Source organism: Cetorhinus maximus, chromosome 8 (genome assembly GCF_964194155.1).
Source record: "Cetorhinus maximus chromosome 8, sCetMax3.hap1.1, whole genome shotgun sequence".
NCBI lineage: Eukaryota > Metazoa > Chordata > Chondrichthyes > Lamniformes > Cetorhinidae > Cetorhinus > Cetorhinus maximus.
The window spans coordinates 43,824,176-43,843,102 of NC_135886.1; the positions used below are offsets into that span (position 1 = coordinate 43,824,176).

An 18,927-nucleotide genomic window follows, 5' to 3' on the forward strand; every position below is an offset into this window, starting at 1 on the left:
TAGCCCCACCTTAAAGGTGCTGAGAGCACACAGAGAGAATGTGTGCCCACTGCATTCTGGCAGCAATGACGAGTGCCACCGAGGTTCAGGCATCAGTAATGTTCCCAGGGAGTGTCAGGCCTGACTACCACTTTGGTCCGGAGGCTGCACAGAGCACAGGGAAGAGGCCCTGGACTGAGACACCTGCCTTTATCTTGTGCAGAAAGGTTTCATAACTGAGTGACAAGAACACTGCTCATCTGAACAAGGAGCCATAGACCGGGAGAGATTCTTGGCAGTTTATTGACAATAGTGAACAGTATATACAAGCGATTAACACCCGTGCCCAGGCTGTGCAACTAATTCTTAACTTTACTAACCCTGCCGCTACATCTTGGTGCTCCCTGGGCATCCACAGTGGAGGTGGAGGCAGCCTGCTGACTGCAAAGCCCTGTCTGTGATGACCTTGGCAGGCATCCTCTGGAGGGCCGAGACTTGGAGGGCCCCGGCCAGCATTCAGGGTCCTGCTGCGTGGCAGTGGCACCCTCCTCGGCCTGTGAAGCTGGAACTGCTGGAGGTCACAGAAAGAGGGGAGTCAGATAGGCCGGGCATTCTTGGAGTCACCTGGGCAAGATGGCCCTGGAGTGTGCACCTGCTGATCCTCCTCCCTATGGATACCCGAGGGCCCCAAGCTGACTCCTGACGGAAAGGGGTAGCTGGAGTGAGATCGGGCTGCCCTGCACCCTTCACATGTACACATTGGTAGAGGCCAACTATAGCCTCAGTGATGGAGTTGAGCCCACACAGCAGTGCAGGAGTGACGTCCTGGACTGAGGTCACCATGGCGGCCTGCTGTGGATCAGACAGTGCGATGTGCTCACCAGATTGTGATCTCAAGGCTATTCTAAAGCTAGGTCCCACCGAGATGTGTCTCTCTGCGTTGTGGAGGGTGTGGGTGAGCGCTGTGACGGGATTTCAGGGACGGTGCCTTTAGGTTCCTCTTCTGAGGGGTCTTCAGGGCTTGACTAGAGGCCCTGAATCATGGACTCTCTTGGCTGGTTCCCAGATGTGCCTGGGGAAGCAAGGGGAGATAATTAATGATGGCAGTGGCCTGTGAAACAAAACACGTTACTCACAGCATGGTTGTCTGATCTATGTTGCATTGCTGGACTCTCACTTGGTAGAGCACCACCAACCTCACCATCAGCACAGGGCTGGTGCAGATCGTTGCCGGCCAGCTGGGTGGCTGTTTTCAAAGTCGGTGAGGATCTTGATCTCAGGCATTCCTCCACCAATCTGTGACCTCTCCCTGTTGTTGTGTGCCAGGTTGCCTTGCATGAATAGAGATGGAGAGAATGTAAGCAGGATGCCTGCCAGGCCAGGTGATAAGTGCGCCTGGTGTGTGTGTGGCTGGTGAGTGGTCCCATGGATGGGATGAGGACAATGATGGTGTGTGTGAGGGAGTGAATGGTGATGTCCCTTGAACTGGCAGCGAGTGAGGGCCCTGCGGATGTGTGATGGGTTTGAGAGTGTGTGAGTTGGAAGTGATGAGAAGAGTGACTTACTCTGGCGGAACGAAAGAGATCATTCATTCACTTACAGCACTGGGTGGCTGTCCTCTTTTGGAGGTGTTGGTGCTGACCACTGCTGCCCAATGCTGCCACCGCCTCCCAAGCCCGGTTGGTGATGCCGCTGCCCATCCTGTGGCCAGAGTGGGGTTATAGGACATCCTGGAGGGACTCCACTGAATCAAAAAGACATTCCAGAGGCATCGCTGAAGCGGGGGGCCGCAGCCTTTTGGTCTTTCAGGGCCATCCTGTCTTCCATGCAGCAGTCATGGTCTGGAAGCGCTGAGATGTGTGCTTGCAGCTGGACTTTAAATATGGCACCCGGCGTGATGAAGCGGCGAGGTGATTGTGGGCAGGCAAATGAGAGCCCGCCCGCCATCGAAATGGCAAATTTCCTTGGAGTGCATAATGTGGCAGGTTTGGGACAATACGGTGTAAAAACCCACCATTGCGGCCAGCAGATAAAAAGTCGTGTTACCCACCTGCTATCGCACTTAGTGCAAATCTGAGATGATTCCACCCCTAGTCTTCTGAGATGAGACTGGTTACAAAAAATTAAGATCAACTGGTCAGAAATACTTCAGTTGAGAACAGGAGGAGCTCCTGAACTATTAAAGGACTATGACGGTGCATTTCGGAATGAGTTAGGAGAATTTAAGGACCTTCACATGATGCAAGGATCCCTCAGGTTAGAGTTGGTTCCTCTGGAAAATCATATAGAGAAACAAAATGAATTTAGTGCCACTCTGAACAAACTGAAGAAACAGTTGGCAAAGAAGACTCAACAATGTTCAATATTCTAGGAGGAAGACAAGAGATACAAGAAAGAGACAGAAGAGCTGAAGAATCAGCTGAATGAAACAGAGGCATTACAATGAAAAGTCAGAGAACTTTCCAAGCTGTGAGTGGGTAATGAAGCCATGGGTAATGAAGCCATGGGTAGCTCAGCTACCGAACTGAGCCAAGTTAAGATTTCACCAGAGAGAAACTTGGCTGACTGTGAAATCAAAATGAAGGACAAGGCAAAGCTCTGCTACAAACAGAAAAAGAAAAGACAGGAATCAGATTAGAAAAGGCTAACCTGAGACTAGAACTTGAGGAGCTGGAATGAAGTGCATTGAATGCCGCAAACATACCATAAACCATTAATGGGTTTATTCAGTGAGGATAAGGCCATTCCGCCTATAGCATCAACAAGAATACATTGGGCTTTGATATTATCTGCATGAGTATAGCTTTATGTACCACTCTGGCTTACATGTTGCAAATGCGGACGCACTCAGTCATCTCCCATTACCAGACATATAGCATTGTACATGCTCCAGTGCCTCAAGAAGCTGTGCTAGTACTGAATTTCTTAGATTCTTCGCCTGTGTGAGCGAAGCAAATTAGAAATTGGATGAACAGAGATCCAATTTTGGCCAAAGTCAGAAACCTTGTTTTGCAAGGGTGGTCAAATTTCCCTGTGTCTGAAGGGATGAGATCATTCCAAGCCAACAGCCAACTATGCTGCCTCTGATTAACATCAAACCATCAGTCCCTGAGGTGACAGATCGACTTAGGATAGACATGCCCAATGTCTTTGTCGAGTTGCCTAACCCAGGACTGCCACTTTCTAACGATGTATCTCGTGCTGCAGTTCCTGATCATGTCGAATCTGTGGAGGAACCTCAAGTGGCAGAGCTATACTGCTCTAACCAAATAAGGAGAGCACCTCAGAGACTTAATCTTTAATCACCTGAAGCTGTATATATGTATATATTGTTGGATATTCAAATGTCCTCTAAATAGAAACTATAAAAAACTAAAGGGGGGTGAAATGTAGTAACTGAAGGTATAGCCTCTCCTGCTGTCTATCAGGGGTCACGTGATGTTCTTGGAGGCTCCGACCAATGAGTCCTAAGCGCAGATGAATCCCGGGGGGTGGGGTGGGGGGGGCGGCTTCTGAACGAGAGTCCTGATCGAGTATGTAGCATCTAAAAGCTCTCTGTAATAAAGTTTATCGGTTTCTTGTTGAAACGCGTCCGGTCCATCAAGTCATTACAAGTATCAATAAAAGAACATATTTAAAACCTGTGGAACAAGTAAATCAGTGCTCAGTTTAATTTCCACCCCTCCAACTTTTAAAAACAAGGAAAAAGTTGGTCACTGTTCAAACACTAGGGCAGAATTTTTACCTCATTGACCCATTTGCAGCAGGGCTTAGGGGGTAGGTGGGTGGCAGGAGCTAGCAGCAGGTCTGGAACCTGATAGTTCACGGAGCGGGCTTTGCTGTGGTGTTTTAACCCAGCCATGGTATTACTTCTGGGTTTCCTGACCAGAGTGTAGCTGAGGTTTCGGTCCTCATGTCAGTTGAAAGATCTCTAATTAAAGGAACCCCAGTAGGAACCAGGATGCCTCCACTACAGATCTGTCACTGAGGATAGAAAGGGTGGATGCATCAAGGCTGCCGATTCTCTGATTCTTTCCTGGACGTCACATTACAAATTGTGAGGGCCCAAAGCTAAATATTATTCCCACCGTCACTAGACAAAGGGGAGAAATGTACCCAACATCACCCTCATCCCGATGGCCAACTTTGTGTGCAGCTACATCAAGCTGTGTATAGACCCTTGGTACGCAAACACCAACTTCAATTTGTGCTGAGGTTTTCTCTGTCCCAGGTTTTGCAAAGGATTGGTCTGGGCCATGTTGCTGCGCTGTACCATCTGTCCTTTGTGGAGAAGTTTTTGAACAGACCTTTGTCCAGTTCCTCCTGGAAAAGACCTTTGCCAAGAAGGTCTGGAAAGTGGTACAATGGCTTTTGTCGAGGCTCATCCTGAACAGCTCGGTGATGCAAGACTCCACGCTCTACAGGCTGTTCCCAGGGAATCACACGGAGATCAACTGCGGCTGGAGGACCACAAACTCAGTGAAAGACACTCTTTGGTCTGCCCAAAACTCTCTGTTCTTCTAGTGCAAAGAGCTGTCCTTGACCGAGGGTTGCAGACTGGCACATTCCAAGGTCCAGGACTACATGATGAGGGAAGCACTAAATCTTGGGGCAGCTGCTGCAGAGGTACAATGGGAAAAGGAAAAGAAAGTCTGGGCCTCCTGAGGCACTGGTACTCAATCATTTTCAGAAAGCTGATCCTCAGACTGTAAACCTGGCTCCAGGGATATCACTTCCTTCAAGATGGAACACTGCATCTATCCCTTCTGTCCTATGGTTGTGGCCAAGGAGAAGGCAGCTGCTGCTCTTTCTGTTACAAGGTCCAAGGTACAACTGCATAAGGTGCTCCCATGCTGCAATGAAGGCAGATCATAGGTGAGAGTGAAATCCAAGACAGCAGGAATATTTTCCAAAACGTTGGAAATCATCTCTAAAGCAGTGAGGGCACACTCTCAAAACAAGTCTCATGGGCAAAGGCCTTTCACCTAGGCTAGGAACAACTGTTTTGTTTCAATAATTAAAGGAATTCCAGACTGCCAATTTCAAAGAGCCATCACAACCTCCACTGTGCTCTCACCTGGTTTACCCTGATGAGTTTCAGAGGCAGCTCGAGGAACCAGTATGTTGGTAGTTAAAGCTACAATGCTGGGCTAAATGTGCCCTCAATTTCCTTATTCCATAATTAAACATCAGAATATGTCCACGGGGATTCCAGGCACCTCCAAACGCACACTAGTTAAATGCCGAAGTGAGCGCGATTATGTTGGGTTTCCAACATGTATTTTTTTGATGTTTTAAACCCCTGCATGCAACAGAACCAGAATCCCTGCACCACACCCCACCCCCCCCAGACCCCACCCCACACCCCCTACACCTCACCCCACCAACCCCACGCTCTACACCTCATCCCACCAACCCCACGCCCCCTACACCTCACCCCACCAACCCCACGCCCCCTACACCTCACCCCACCAACCCCACGCCCCCTACACCTCACCCCACCAACCCCACGCCCCCTACACCTCACCCCACCAACCCCATACACAACACCTCACCACAGTAACCCCACGCCCCCCAACACCCCACCCCACCAACCCCATGCCCCCAACATCCCACCAACCACACACCCCCAACACCCCAACCCACCAACCCCACGCCCAACACCTCACCCCGCCAACCTCACGCCCCCAACACTCCACGCCAAAAACCCCACGCCGTCTACACCTCATGCAACAGAACCAAAATCCCTGCACCACACCCCATCAACCTCAAACCCCCCACCACCCCTACAGTGCACCCCACCAACTCGTCAACCCGCGCCACCAACCCCACCAACCCCACGCCCCTCAACACCCCACCCCACCAACCCCACGCCCCTCAACACCCCACCCCACCAACCCCACGCCCCTCAACACCCCACCCCACCAACCCCATGCCCCCTACACCTTACCCCACCAACCCCACGCCCCCCCCAACACCTCACCACAGCAACCCCACGCCCCCCAACGCCCCACCCCACCAACCCCACACCAACCACACACCCCCAACCCCCCAACACCCCAACCCACCAACCCCACGCCCAACACCTCACCCTGCCAACCTCACGCCCCCAACACTACACAGCAAAAACCCCACACCCCCACCACCTCACCCCATCAACCCCACGCCCCCAACACCCCACTCCACCAACCCCACGCTGCTACACCACACCCCATCAAGCCTGCACCCCAACACTTCACCCTACCAAGCCCATGCCCCCAACACCTCACCAACCCCATGCTCTAACACCCCACCAACCCCACGTCCTCAACACTACACCCCATCAAGCCCACGCACCCCTAAACCTCACCCTGCCAACTCCACGCCCCCTACACTTCACCCCGCCAACCACACGCCGCTACACCACACCCCACCAAGCCCGCACCCCAACACCTCACCCTACCAAGCCCATGCCCCCAACACCTCACCAACCCCATGTTCCTAACACCCCACCAACACTACACCCCACCAAGCCCGCGTGCCCCTAAACTTCACCCCACCAACACCTCACCAACTCCACACCCTCTACACTTCACCCCACCAACCCCACGGCCCTACATCCCACCAACCCCACGGCCCTACATCCCGCCAACCCCACGGCCCTACACCCCGCCAACCCCACGGCCCCAACACCCCGCCAACCCCACGACCCCAACACCCCGCCAACCCCACGCCCCCAACACTTCACACCAAAAGTTCACACCCCCTACACCTTACCCTGCCAACCCCAGGCCCCCCAACACTGCCAACCCAACCACCCCACCAGGCCTACACCGCACCCCTCCAACCCCATGCCCCCCACTACCCCTGCCCGGCACCCCGCCGACTTCATGCCCCTACCCCTCTCACCTTTACCCCTCACCCCACTGACCCCACACCACCACATCCCACCCCCCACAACCTTTTATAGATATAAACCTTCACCATAATTATGTGGTCAGTATTTTGAAGGCTCTTCCCATGCTGATCTCCTGGGCAGGCAAATGGACTTCCAGGAAGAGGAAACCCTTAAGGAAAGAGTCCCAAACCATCTGGTTCTTCCCCAAGCACAGGAAGCACATTACACCTGACATGCATATTGTAGTTATTCTCCACACACTGGTTGGGCTGGGGAGGAGTGGTGTGGGATGTGGGGCTGCTGTGGAAACGGTGAAAAGACAGGTCAGGCAGGGGCAGCAGAGGGCATGTTTTGCTACAATAGCAAGATGCATCATCTTGTTGGACGCAGTAGTTACCTCTAAATTTTAATAGTTCAACACCCACTCCAAAAACTGAGTTTGAAATCTAGGCTAACATTTTTGAAGGAATATTGCATTGTTGGATAGTGCAGTACTTCAAAAACATTTAACCTCGACCTCAGCTGGCTGCTCAGTGGTCCAGCTAGATGTTAAGGTCATTTGGCACTCTTAGTGGCTAAGATTCCTTCCTCATTCACCATAAAAAATGAATTGGTCATTCACTTCAGTGCTATTTGTGGGACAATGCTGTGCACAAAATAGCCATTTCATTTTGCCTCCATAATGGGGACTGCACTTTATATAATTCCCTGTTTGAGAATCGATCTGCAGCATTTGAGACATAAGATAGGGTCCTATAGGTAAATACAATCCTTTCTTTTTTGGTTGCAAAGATGGATCTACACTTCAGTGAAAATTGAAAGACTCGTCATGGTGCTGCTCAGATTTATTGAAGAACCTTATTCTCCAAATGCCATTTTATAAATGAACAATTGTAGATATCCATTACCTGTTGGTGTTGCCCTTTAACAGTAAGTGACCAAGTTTATTTTTGTTGGTTGCATTTATACACAGGTGTAAACCCTTTAGAGAATTTTTTTTTTACATTAAAGGGCTATATAAATGCAAGTTTTTATCGTACAAGCTGAAGGGGAAATTTGATATAACCAGAGTCTTGAGAGGTCACTTAAATCTTTTCTGCTAAAATCTGAAAAGTAAAAGCTAAAACTTTTGCATCCTAATTATTGAATCCCGGTTTGGCATGTTGCTAGAGACTAGAATAGTCTTTAAGAATTTTGCATATAAAATGCACTATTTCTCCAGCTTAAATATAAAGAACCATGTACACATTTTGTATCAATTACTTGGCAATAAGCCCTCCTATGGTGTAAATCTATTAAACTCAGATTTTTCTTTCATCATTGAAGCAACGGCATCCACAGTACCAAGGGCACAAAGCCAAAGTACAGGATGGAACTAAAGGAACATGGACATGTGCAATATTCAGAAATACAGAGTCTGTAACAGAAGGTCATTCTAAGCAATTTGATACAGTATTCTAGTGAAGAGCCAACTATACAGGCTTTTCACCTTGACAAGACAAAATTGTGATGCAAGATTTTTTCAAAAATAATTATGAATTGTTTTGCCTAAGGAGAAGTTTGTAAGGGCTGAGGAATAGAATCCCTTTGCTCAGCATAAAGTATTTCAAAGTTAGGTTTAAACCACCAGATGCTGAGATAACCACCATCTACTACCCCAATGTGTCTTGGCCACAATCTGGAAAAAGCATCCCCTACTGTACTAATGTGAATTGCTTCCATTTCCCAAATAAGTCATCCTTACAGCTTTTCTCTTTAAGATTAACAACGTGTGTCAAATTGTGACCACTTTCTAGTGAGGCTGCACTCACTAGGAAGTCGGCAGAGGCTACCTAAACTCATTTCATGTGTTAGCTTTACTAGGGAGTGACAACTTCAACTGCAATCTCAGCTGCTATCAAAAGGTTTCAGTGTACTACACCTTCAAATGGCAAAACCAAGTCATCACATAGGAAAGTGAAGAAAAGGCCAGCCAGCTCGTTTCATTTGTCCCTTCCCCATCACTTCAGCTGAGCTTCCAACTGCATTCTCTCCCCTTAGAAACATTGCCTGCGTTCTCTCTCAATGACACTGAGATTCTAGCCCAGGCTTTGACATTACTCTTCTCTAATGATTCCATCTGGCCTCATGTTTGCATCCTCCGTAAATTACACCTCATTCAGAATTATGTTTCTCATGTCCTTATGTCCTTCCTCATTTAAAGTCCTGCACTTTCATTCCCACCAAGCTCCAGAAACTCTCAGTGCCACGCCATATCAGTTTCAAAGTCTTTAATCTCACCTTCAAAACCTCCTTGGTCTCAGCCAACACTCCTTTAGGCCCATATCTTTGTTTGGACCCTTTGCTTCTCTTTGACACTGGCCTGTTCCTCATTCCTATGTCCTTTGTTCCACCATTGGTGGCCACACTGAAGATGCCGGCCACTGGAATACCCTCCCCAGCTTTCTGAACTGTTCAGAAAACTACTTTTCTCCCTGACATCTGTGCATTCAGTTCAACAATTTCTATCACAAATCCAATCCATTTTCTATTTGTGGAAGTCACACCCACTGGACAAAGAAAGAAAGAATATGCCCCAATAATCAATTCATACTGTAATATGGAAATAGTCATTTTTCCCCCTTAATTTTCTGGCCAGTTCCAAATAAGTCATTTGGAGTGCCTCCGGATATTACAATTGCCACAATAAAGTTACCCAAGCCACAGAAATACCCAATTCATATCAATTGTTGAAGTTACACCTGTTATATGTAGTAAAACTCAAATACTAACTCATTTTGTGCTTCAAATGCTAAAGATGCCGAGACATCTTGCATGAATCAAGGCTGTTCCACCATTCTGTCCAATCATGATTGACTTGCACCTCAACTCCATTACCTGCCTTTGATTTATATCCCTTAATAACCATGCCTAACAGAAATTTGTCAATCGCAGTCTTGAAATTTTCAACTGACACAATAACAATAGCCTTGTGGGGGTATTTTCAGATTTCCAATCCCTTTAGAGTAGTGCTAAATGGGATAGATTTCAATCAAATCTAGCAACTCAAAACTGGGCATCTATGGAGGTGCTGTGGGCCATTAGCAGCAGCATTGTATATAGCTACAATCTGTAACCTCATGGCCTGGCATATCCCCCACTCTACCATTACCACCCAGCCAGGTGATCAACCCTGGTTCAATGAAGAGTGCAGGAGGGCATGCCAGGAGCAGCACCAGGCATACCTAAAAATGAGGTGTCAACCTGGTGAAGCAACAACACAAGACTACTTGCATGCCAAACAGCATAAAGCAGTATGCGATAGACAAAGCTAAGCAATCCCACAACCAACAGATCAGATTTAAGCACTGCAGTCCTGCCACATCCAGTCGTGAATGGTGGAGGACAATTAAACAACTCACTGGAGGAGAAGGCTCCACAAATATCCACATCCTCAATGATGGGGGAGCCCAGCACATCAGTGCAAAAGACTAAAGCATTTGCAACAATCTTCAGCCAGAAGTGCTGAGTGGATGATCCATCTCGGCCTCCTCCGGAGGTCCCAGCATCACAGATGCCAGTCTTCAGCCAGTTCGCTTCACTCCATGTGATATCAGGAAACATGAAAAGACTGGCGATCATATAAAACAGCATGTCCCTTCCACTGTTCACAACGGGCACAGGACTGCACCCAACCAGCCTGTGCTTACAAAACTCAAAATACAGTGTCCAACATTAAATGTAATTCTGCAATTGGACAACATTTGCTAAATAGCCCTCAGTATGCTAAGAATTACACTGACAACCAATTTAAGATTGTCAGTCGGGCTTGTAGTTGGCACATTTGCACGTACTGGATGCTACATATATTAATATACAGGGCCCTGTTATTTTGCAGATGGAAAGAACATGTAAACACATTGCCTGTTTCAGCTAAACAAAACAAGTGACAGCCATTCCAAAGTCAAGTTGCCTGGTTTGAATTTCAAACAATGCTTGGCAGCTAACTGTCGGTCACCATCAACTGGTGCATTCTCCATGGCAACACCTCTATCAGAGTCCACATGCCAGCCAAATCAGCACTCTTCTCATACAGTATAAATTGGTGTTCCCTTTACATTTGATATTCTTGCCAATTGTCCGATGAGTGCAAGATGAAAAGCTTTGACAAAAAATCTTTTTTCAGCAATACTCAAATTCTGTACTACCAAATGACTATTGTTGTGGTTGTTAGAGGTCAATAAGCTCAGTCCCTAGACATCACTGTAGGAGTTCCTCAGTGTAGTGTCCTGGGCCTAACCACCTTCAGCTGCTTCATCAAAGACTTTCCCTCCATCATGAGGTCAGAAGTGCAGGTGTTCGCTAATGATTGCACAAATTTCAACACTCGTGACTCCTCAGATACTGAAGCAGTTTGTGCCCATACACTGCAAGACCTGGACAATCTGCAGGCTTGGACTGGCAAGTGGCAAGTAACATTTGTGCCATACAAGTGCCAAGCAATAACTATCTCCAACAAGAGAGAATCCAACCATCTCCCCCTGACATTTAATGGCATCACCATCGCTGAATCTCCCACTATCAACATCCTGGAGGTTACCATTGCCCAGAAACTGAAGTGGACTAGCCATTTGAATATGTGGCTACAAGAGCAGGTCAGAGGCTGTGAATTCTGTGGACAGTAGCTCATCTTTTTGACTCCCCAAAGCCTGTCCACCATCCATAAGGCACAAGTCAGGAGTGTGATAGAAAACTCTCCACCTTCCTGGATGAGTGCAACTCCAATAACACTCAAGTAGCTTGACACCATCCAGGACAATGCAGCCACTTGATTGGCAACCCATCCACCACCTGAAACATTCACTGCCTCCATCATCGATGCACAATGGCAGCATTGTGTATCATTTACAAGATGCACTGCAGCAACTCACTAAGGCTCCTTCGACAGCACCTTCCAAACACCTAACCTCTACCACCTAGAAGGACAAGGGCAGCAGATGCATGGGAACTTGACTACCTGCAAATTCCCCTCCAAGACACACATCATCTTGACTTGGGAATATATCGTCATTCTTGCACTGTCACTGGGTCAAAATCCGGGAACTCCCTTCGTAACAGCACTGTAGGTGTTCCTGCAATACATGGGCTGAAATTCCCCTCCAAGCCACACACCATCTTGACTTGGGAATATATCGTCGTTCTTGCACTGTCACTGGGTCAAAATCCCGGAACTCCCTTCCTAACAGCACTGTAGGTGTTCCTGCAATACATGGGCTGAAGTGGTTCAAGAAGACAGCTCACCATCACCTTCTCAAGGGCAATTAGGGGTGGGCAATAAATGTTGGCATAACCAGTAACACCACATCCCGCAAAAGAATATAAAACAGAAAAAGTGTTTCTAGATTTTATTCCTGAACGCCCCGGCTCTAATTTCTTGTTCTGAATTCCTTCACCTGAGGAAATAGGATTCAATGGTGAAGCTATCATTTTAATCACCTCAACTACAACAGCCGGCAACCTTCTAAACAAGGGAATATAAGACAAGTTTATGCAACCTGGCCTTCACTCCTAGCACACAATTTACACATACATCAACACCAAAATTCTCAAAAAATGGTTGACCTGAAGAAGTTTTTCTGCAATGTCATAACACCTCATGCTGATGACATGTTAATGCATTGTTGATAGAGCATTAGGCTTGATGCTAAACCTACAAATCTTGGGATTAATATTTTACCTTTGCTAGTTTTGTTGATGTTAATATAAACATGGGGAAGTACAAAATTCAAGTGCAGATTACACTGCTAAATTCACCACCTACATTCACGTCACCTTACTTTCTATCTGCCCCAAATCAGGCATAACTGAATATAAATATTATACTTCTCGTGTTCCTCCATGACTCTTTGGAAGCTGCCAACAATCCTCTATTTAATATGAATGATGGAACAACATACTTTAATTAGGGAAGATTAATTTGTAGCAATATCAGAGGCACAGCACATAAGTAAGACAGAGCATCCTAGTTTAAAGAAGAGATGGGAACTTCCTAAACCCTTCAAAAATAAAGATTAAAAAAATGTTAAAGGCAACTGTACTGCAAAAGATATATTAGAATAAGTAGCATTGGCTTGTGCTTGAGAGAAATGTATTTTTAATCTTGCATTAGCCATTTTAAATTGTTTCAATGTCTTGTTATTGAGATGTTCAGGTGAGTCTTTCTTCTCTCAAATTGCAGTGTAATGTCAGTGTATCCTGCAACATGGAGGAACAACAGGGGTCCTTCACTCCAGTAGGACATTCTAAATATAGTGTGTTCTTCACTAAGTGCTACGTTAGCTAATAATATATTACACATTTAGAAACATTTCTCTATAGCCTTAATTTCACAAGTGAATATATTTTACTTAAGGACCCTGGATTTTATCAAAAATGGACCCAAGAAAACAAGTCACATTGTTGGGTAGGTTATTACAGTTTTTGCTACGCAGGTCGAAGAAGTCACCTCAAGGTGGTCACTGGCAGAGGGCTATGAGGAGGCAATTTGCCCATTCTCCCAGCTGGGAGAATAAATGACACAAAAGCTTTTCTTTTAAAAGAGAGAACCATTCAAAAATAAGATCAAAGAAGAAAGAAGAAATGAAGAGGATAACATCTTCAGAATAAAATGTCATTTGGATTTGCAATTGTCCTTGAAGAGATCAGTGAAGAATTATACATTTAATTTACTTGTTATTTTTCTAGCCCTACATAGGATTCAGGGTTAACAATTGAAAGTCCAGCAGGTTTCATTGTAGCAGAAGTTAACTGAAGCTGAGAGATAGCTCACCCATAAGAACAGTACAATCCAAATAACCATGTGTGTGAAAATGCTACTTGCACAAAAATGATACCCTCCATGTCCCAGTCTTTGGCCAATACTTAACAGTTTAGTAGCTAAAATTAGCAAACCAGTACACAAGAAAACAAAAGAAAGGAATGGTTTCTCATCAAAGGGCAACTGCTATTTACAGTACATAGTGTAAAGTGACGCTCACATTGAATTACGTCACACTACCAAATTAAGCTGTTTCTTTGACAGTATTTTCTTTTTCTTCTCCTTGCCCCAGCACCTCTCTCCCCACACTGTGGAGTCCACTGACTCCCAGTCAGGACCGGTACATTATTAATAGTTCTCAGAAAGCCACTGTACTTTAACAGTTTGGTACTGAAGGATCATTTACAGAATTGTGTTTTAAAATTACCACAGAATTTTACTTTGCAGCATTGTCCAAATCACTTATAGTTATACTGATCCATTTAGAGAGGGCTCAGATCAAGATATCCCATTTATATTGATAATCCAATTCCGAAATATTAAACATTAGAATTCTCAATATTTTTATAACTGGTAGGTAATGGGAATGGATTATTAGTTTGGAAAATGATTAATTTCCTTCAATTACAGGTACAGAGATTACAAGTCATTTATTTTATGACTTAAATAATTGCTTTCATTTTCCCGTCATAACAACTAATAGTAAAAGGCCAGATTGATTGTGTTACCCCTCAATGGTTCAGTCCATTTCTGGAACAAAAGAGTTCTCTTATATTTTTAAGAAAAATGCTGCTGCTCAGCCCTTCCTACAGTTATGCTTAAGTTAAAACATCTGAAGAGAAGGCTGAAAACCTGTAGCTTAGCTGAGTAAAAAGGAAAGGCACCTGGTAAAGTGTACAATCCCTCCCTCTCGAACAATGAGAGCAGTAGCAGGCAAAACACAGGAAAGGAAGATATAGCTCCATGCATGAAGATGAAGAGAGAGGGTAGGTCACTCCAAGAGGCCTCATTAAAAAAAAATTAAGAGCAATACTGGTGGAGATCTCCAAACAGGGAAAGACTGCCTGGGGATAGTCTATGGATCATGAAAGCTGGGAAATGCAATGGAATAGAAAGTACCATTATTAATAACCATAAACACACTCCTCTGATGGCCACTTTTCCCCATGCCCAAATCAAGCACTTCTAAATACAGAGGGTCTTTGGTTCAATACCTAGTAAATACTCAGCCAGTATATCATTTGGGGCTCTAAAATAGGTTTCAACATTGTTGAGCTAACTGGAAGAGGGGAGAAGAGATTAAAAACACACACAAGCAGGGTTCTCATTCCCCCTGATGGTTACCCAATGACACTAGGCAAATAGAGCAAGGACAGAGAGAATCTGGCTCAACTAAGATTGTCTCAGTCCAGATTAAATAGCTTACTGACACACAGTCTCCAGGCTCATATAAAGAATAGCCACTTGAGTAAGACGCTGGAGGACCGTAAACCACAGAGGGGATCTCAGTAAAGGTCAGCACCTTGAAGGAGAGAAAATAGGCAAGCAGCTGTGCTTTTTAAGAATGCATCACATTCAAAATAGTTTACTCATCCTTCTACAGCATTTTTTTAAAAAAGCAAGTACTGATAAAATCCCCTGCACTCAAGCATTTACCAAAGTACTTTTTCTCAATGAATAATTTAAAAACACATGAACCAGTTAACGTATATCTTTAGCCACCATAAGTGTACTTTCGATTTGAAGTGCCTTTAAGTGAATACACATTATACTCAAGCCTTACACATACAACTAAATACCAGGTTATGTCACAAATAGATACAGTGGCCGGTGGGTTCTGACTGGTAGTGAACTGAAATAACAGCGCAATATCATACGTGGTTTCATTAATCATTAAGAAAAGCTGCAACACATTTTCTGCAATGCACACAAACTGTTCTAACACATCTTCACAATTTCAGATGAATGAATACTACCCTTAACAGCACTTGACCGTGCATAAAGCATCAGAACCCATTAACCCTTTATCAAACTGCAATTTACCAATGCAGCTTGTGGCAAGGAAACAGCTGCAAAATTTACTTTAAAATAATCAGGCATAGTTTAAGTAATTTATCTGGCAATATTCTCATCTACCAAAGTATAGCAAGAAAGTTGCAGTACCTCCCAGAAACTGTCAGTTGTTTCCTCTAATCCACTGGATTCATCGTATGAGCCTGACATCTTCTATACGACAGGAAAACCTTGAATTATCTGCACCGTTACTGAGCTTCAAATCTTCATGCACTGCGGAGAAGAAAATGGCCCAAGCTTTACAGAAAGCCTCATGCATACAACTAAATGGTCACTGCGAACCTTCACAGCTCAATACCCTCAACCCTTGTAGCCACCACACATACTGTAGCCTCAAGAACACTGCATCAACAGAACTGGATTGGGATAGAAAATAAATGTCAAACTGAAAAATGTATTAAAAAGCAAACAAGCAAACCTCATCTCATAGAAATCCCCTTGATGGTTTTGTTAATAGCTAAACCATAATTCCCACTTGGCCTATTCTGATGAGTTTGTGCGATAGAGGCTGTGAATTAGTGCCGAGGATTAATCTCTGCCTGGGCATTAGTTGAGCTACATCCCTCAGAGGACATGTGACAGCCTGCACACAGTTTGGCTACACAGGTTCACGGGCCCCAGCAGCAAACGAATTTCAACTATACAGGTTCAGGGCAGTAGCATTCGGGGCAGTTTAGTATACATAATGTAGCCACAGGGATTCCAGTGACATAACTGCTACATGAACAGCTGAAGGGATTTATTTTTCCTTCAAATCGCAGGTTGGCAGAGCCAGTGTGCGAGCCTCAAGACAGGTCCAACATGAAATATTTTATAGGGCTGCAAGATTTCTAATGCATTAGATTTTAGTGCAAACACAATCTAGATTTTTTAGTTAAAAATTTAATATTTTAAAAAGTGATGCTGCAACAAAAATTTTATAGAATTTGATAAATTAAAACAAAAGCATCAATCCAAAGATAAAATGATTAAATATCCAACAGGTTATGTCAATCAAATGTAACATTTATTGGACAGTGACCTATAGGTTTGCATGAATTAATGCATCATTAGACTATATTCAAATGGCCTACCTGCAATAAAAGACACATAATTAAGCCTTAGTATAGAATGTTATTACAAATCTCAAACATCTTCATATTCAGTGAATTGTTTTGAAGTGTAATGGTTATGGTTTCGTGCAGAGCAAGATCCCACAAACAGCAAGATGAAGGACCAGAATATGTAATTCAGTTGTGTTGGTTGTGAATATCAGAACTCCCTGCCCTTTAAATATTGGGATACAGGCCGAAAGTTAGCAGAACATTTTAACTGCACAAATATTTTCACCTTCACTTCTCTCTTTCTCTGTCTCTCTCTCTCTCTCTCTCTCCCCCCACACCCCTGAACAAACACTTAGATCTTTACATCTCTCTCCTGTCACCTGGCTTTTATTTTAAGAGTTGGTGTGGACATACCTACAACCATCTTCATAATCTCCTAACAGGAAGCACATTCCTGAAGGAGGCCCTGCCAGCTCCTGCACTCCTCACATGAGACACAGAGTTGAATTTTCGAGGAGATGCAGGGGTGGAACTGGAGTTTGGCATGCCAGCAATTTTCCACTACTGGCAAGGGACTCTGTCTGCTGCTATAGAACCGCCTGCAGGCTATTTTGAGGGGGGGGTTTGCATTGGGTGGGGGTGGAGTGGAGTTGGTAGGGGGAAACTCTTTCGAGTTACCAACAGTCACAGATTGCAACTTCTTTCGAGTACAATCACAGTTCTTGGTTTTTCCAGGAGTGGGACATGAACCCACAACCCTCTGATTCAAAGGCGAGGGTGCTATGCTATTCGCCTGCTAGCAACGGGTAGCCAATTAGGACAATTAAATTGCCCATTGAGGGCAACGATCAGTGTTCCACTAAAGCCCAGTCGATGAATAGAGGTTTTTTTTTGGAAAAATATACTTTATTCATAAAATATCTGAAAGAACATTGCAAAACATTTCCAAATGGCCATCACAAAAAGTGCAATCAGATTCAACCTTTACACATGGATCACGAGGTGTTTCAATACAATCAGTGAACACCACAGATACTTCAACATGGTCATTACAGACAGTGCAATGGGATTGGAGTTATCGACATACATCATGTTGCACTGTGCAGTACTTCAATAGAATTATGATACATTTAGTATTCACTACATACAATCTTTGTGAGCCGTACAGCTCGAGGTATCTATACCTTTCCCAGCCCCTCAATGCACTATGCCAGAAAGGTCTTAGAAAGCGACCTTTCCCCGTTGGGCCTTTGCGGTGGCTGCCCCAAGCTTTAGTGCATCCCTAGAGGTTTTCAATGATAGCACCCGCAGTTACCATTGCCAGAGGCCCAAAGCTGTGACCACAAGCCATCCTGTGGAAGAACTTCCCCTCCACGGTAATGATGTGGCACCTGTGGCCACTTTTAATTTTTAAACGTTGAAAATTTTTCAGAGGGCTGCAACCTACACCACCTGTAATGGTGGGGCTGCCGATCTCTCAGTACTGGGCTGCCTCTTATTAGCCCTCCAGCTTCGGGAGGCCACCCGCTGTCCTTAATTGGACAGGACTCCTGTTGGCAGCCTCCTGATTGGCCACCTGCTCCAAAAGCTCCCTGTGGATTCTGCTGCCGATATTTGTGGGTTCCCAACCGGCATTTCATCCTGACAGCCCGATAGGGAGCTGGGATCAAAAATCCTGCCCCGGTCGTGTGAATAGCTACATGGGTTGGAATAGTCTGGTGGAAAGGGGGATACAAGAGCTGCAGTGAAAGACTTTGGCTTAGAGCAGCATCTGTAGGATTATTATATAAAAACCTGGAAAAGATATCAAATCAAAGCTAACTCCCAAGGAAAGAAGGGTAGCCAAGGAAAGTTACAGGAGCCAGTCTTGAGATTTTGTGGTGAGCGTACTTCCCTCCTTGGAAAAATATTCAGTTCCTGCAATATTTGAATTACTTACATAAATACTGCACTGTACACAATGAAGGAACAGGAAAACTACTGACTCTGGTTACAAGGTACATGACGAAAAAGTGGCGTTTTAGCTCGCTTTGTAAATATTAAGTGGGCATATTTGAAAATAAATTTTCGACACAATACTTCACTTTTGAGATAAAATGGAGGTTTCTTTAAGAAAGAATTTAATTTGAACATTAATTTAGAGATGGCTTATTTAGGTA

General features: G+C 45.0%; 1 protein-coding gene across 7 annotated transcripts in view; it reads right to left on the minus strand.

Moving 5' to 3' along the window:
* Positions 1–18,927, minus strand: part of pacsin1b (protein kinase C and casein kinase substrate in neurons 1b) — a 273,452-nt gene that overhangs the window by 91,013 nt on the left and 163,512 nt on the right. For 6 of the 7 annotated variants that reach the window (XM_078546750.1, XM_078546744.1, XM_078546751.1 and 3 more), the window contains one exon: positions 15,816–15,938. In XM_078546750.1, coding sequence (XP_078402876.1) covers positions 15,816–15,875 — 60 coding nt within the window. In that variant the 5' untranslated portion in view covers positions 15,876–15,938. Of the gene's footprint in view, positions 1–15,815; positions 15,939–16,143; positions 16,351–18,927 lie in introns of those variants that run through there. The other variant, XM_078546746.1, reaches the window with a different exon arrangement.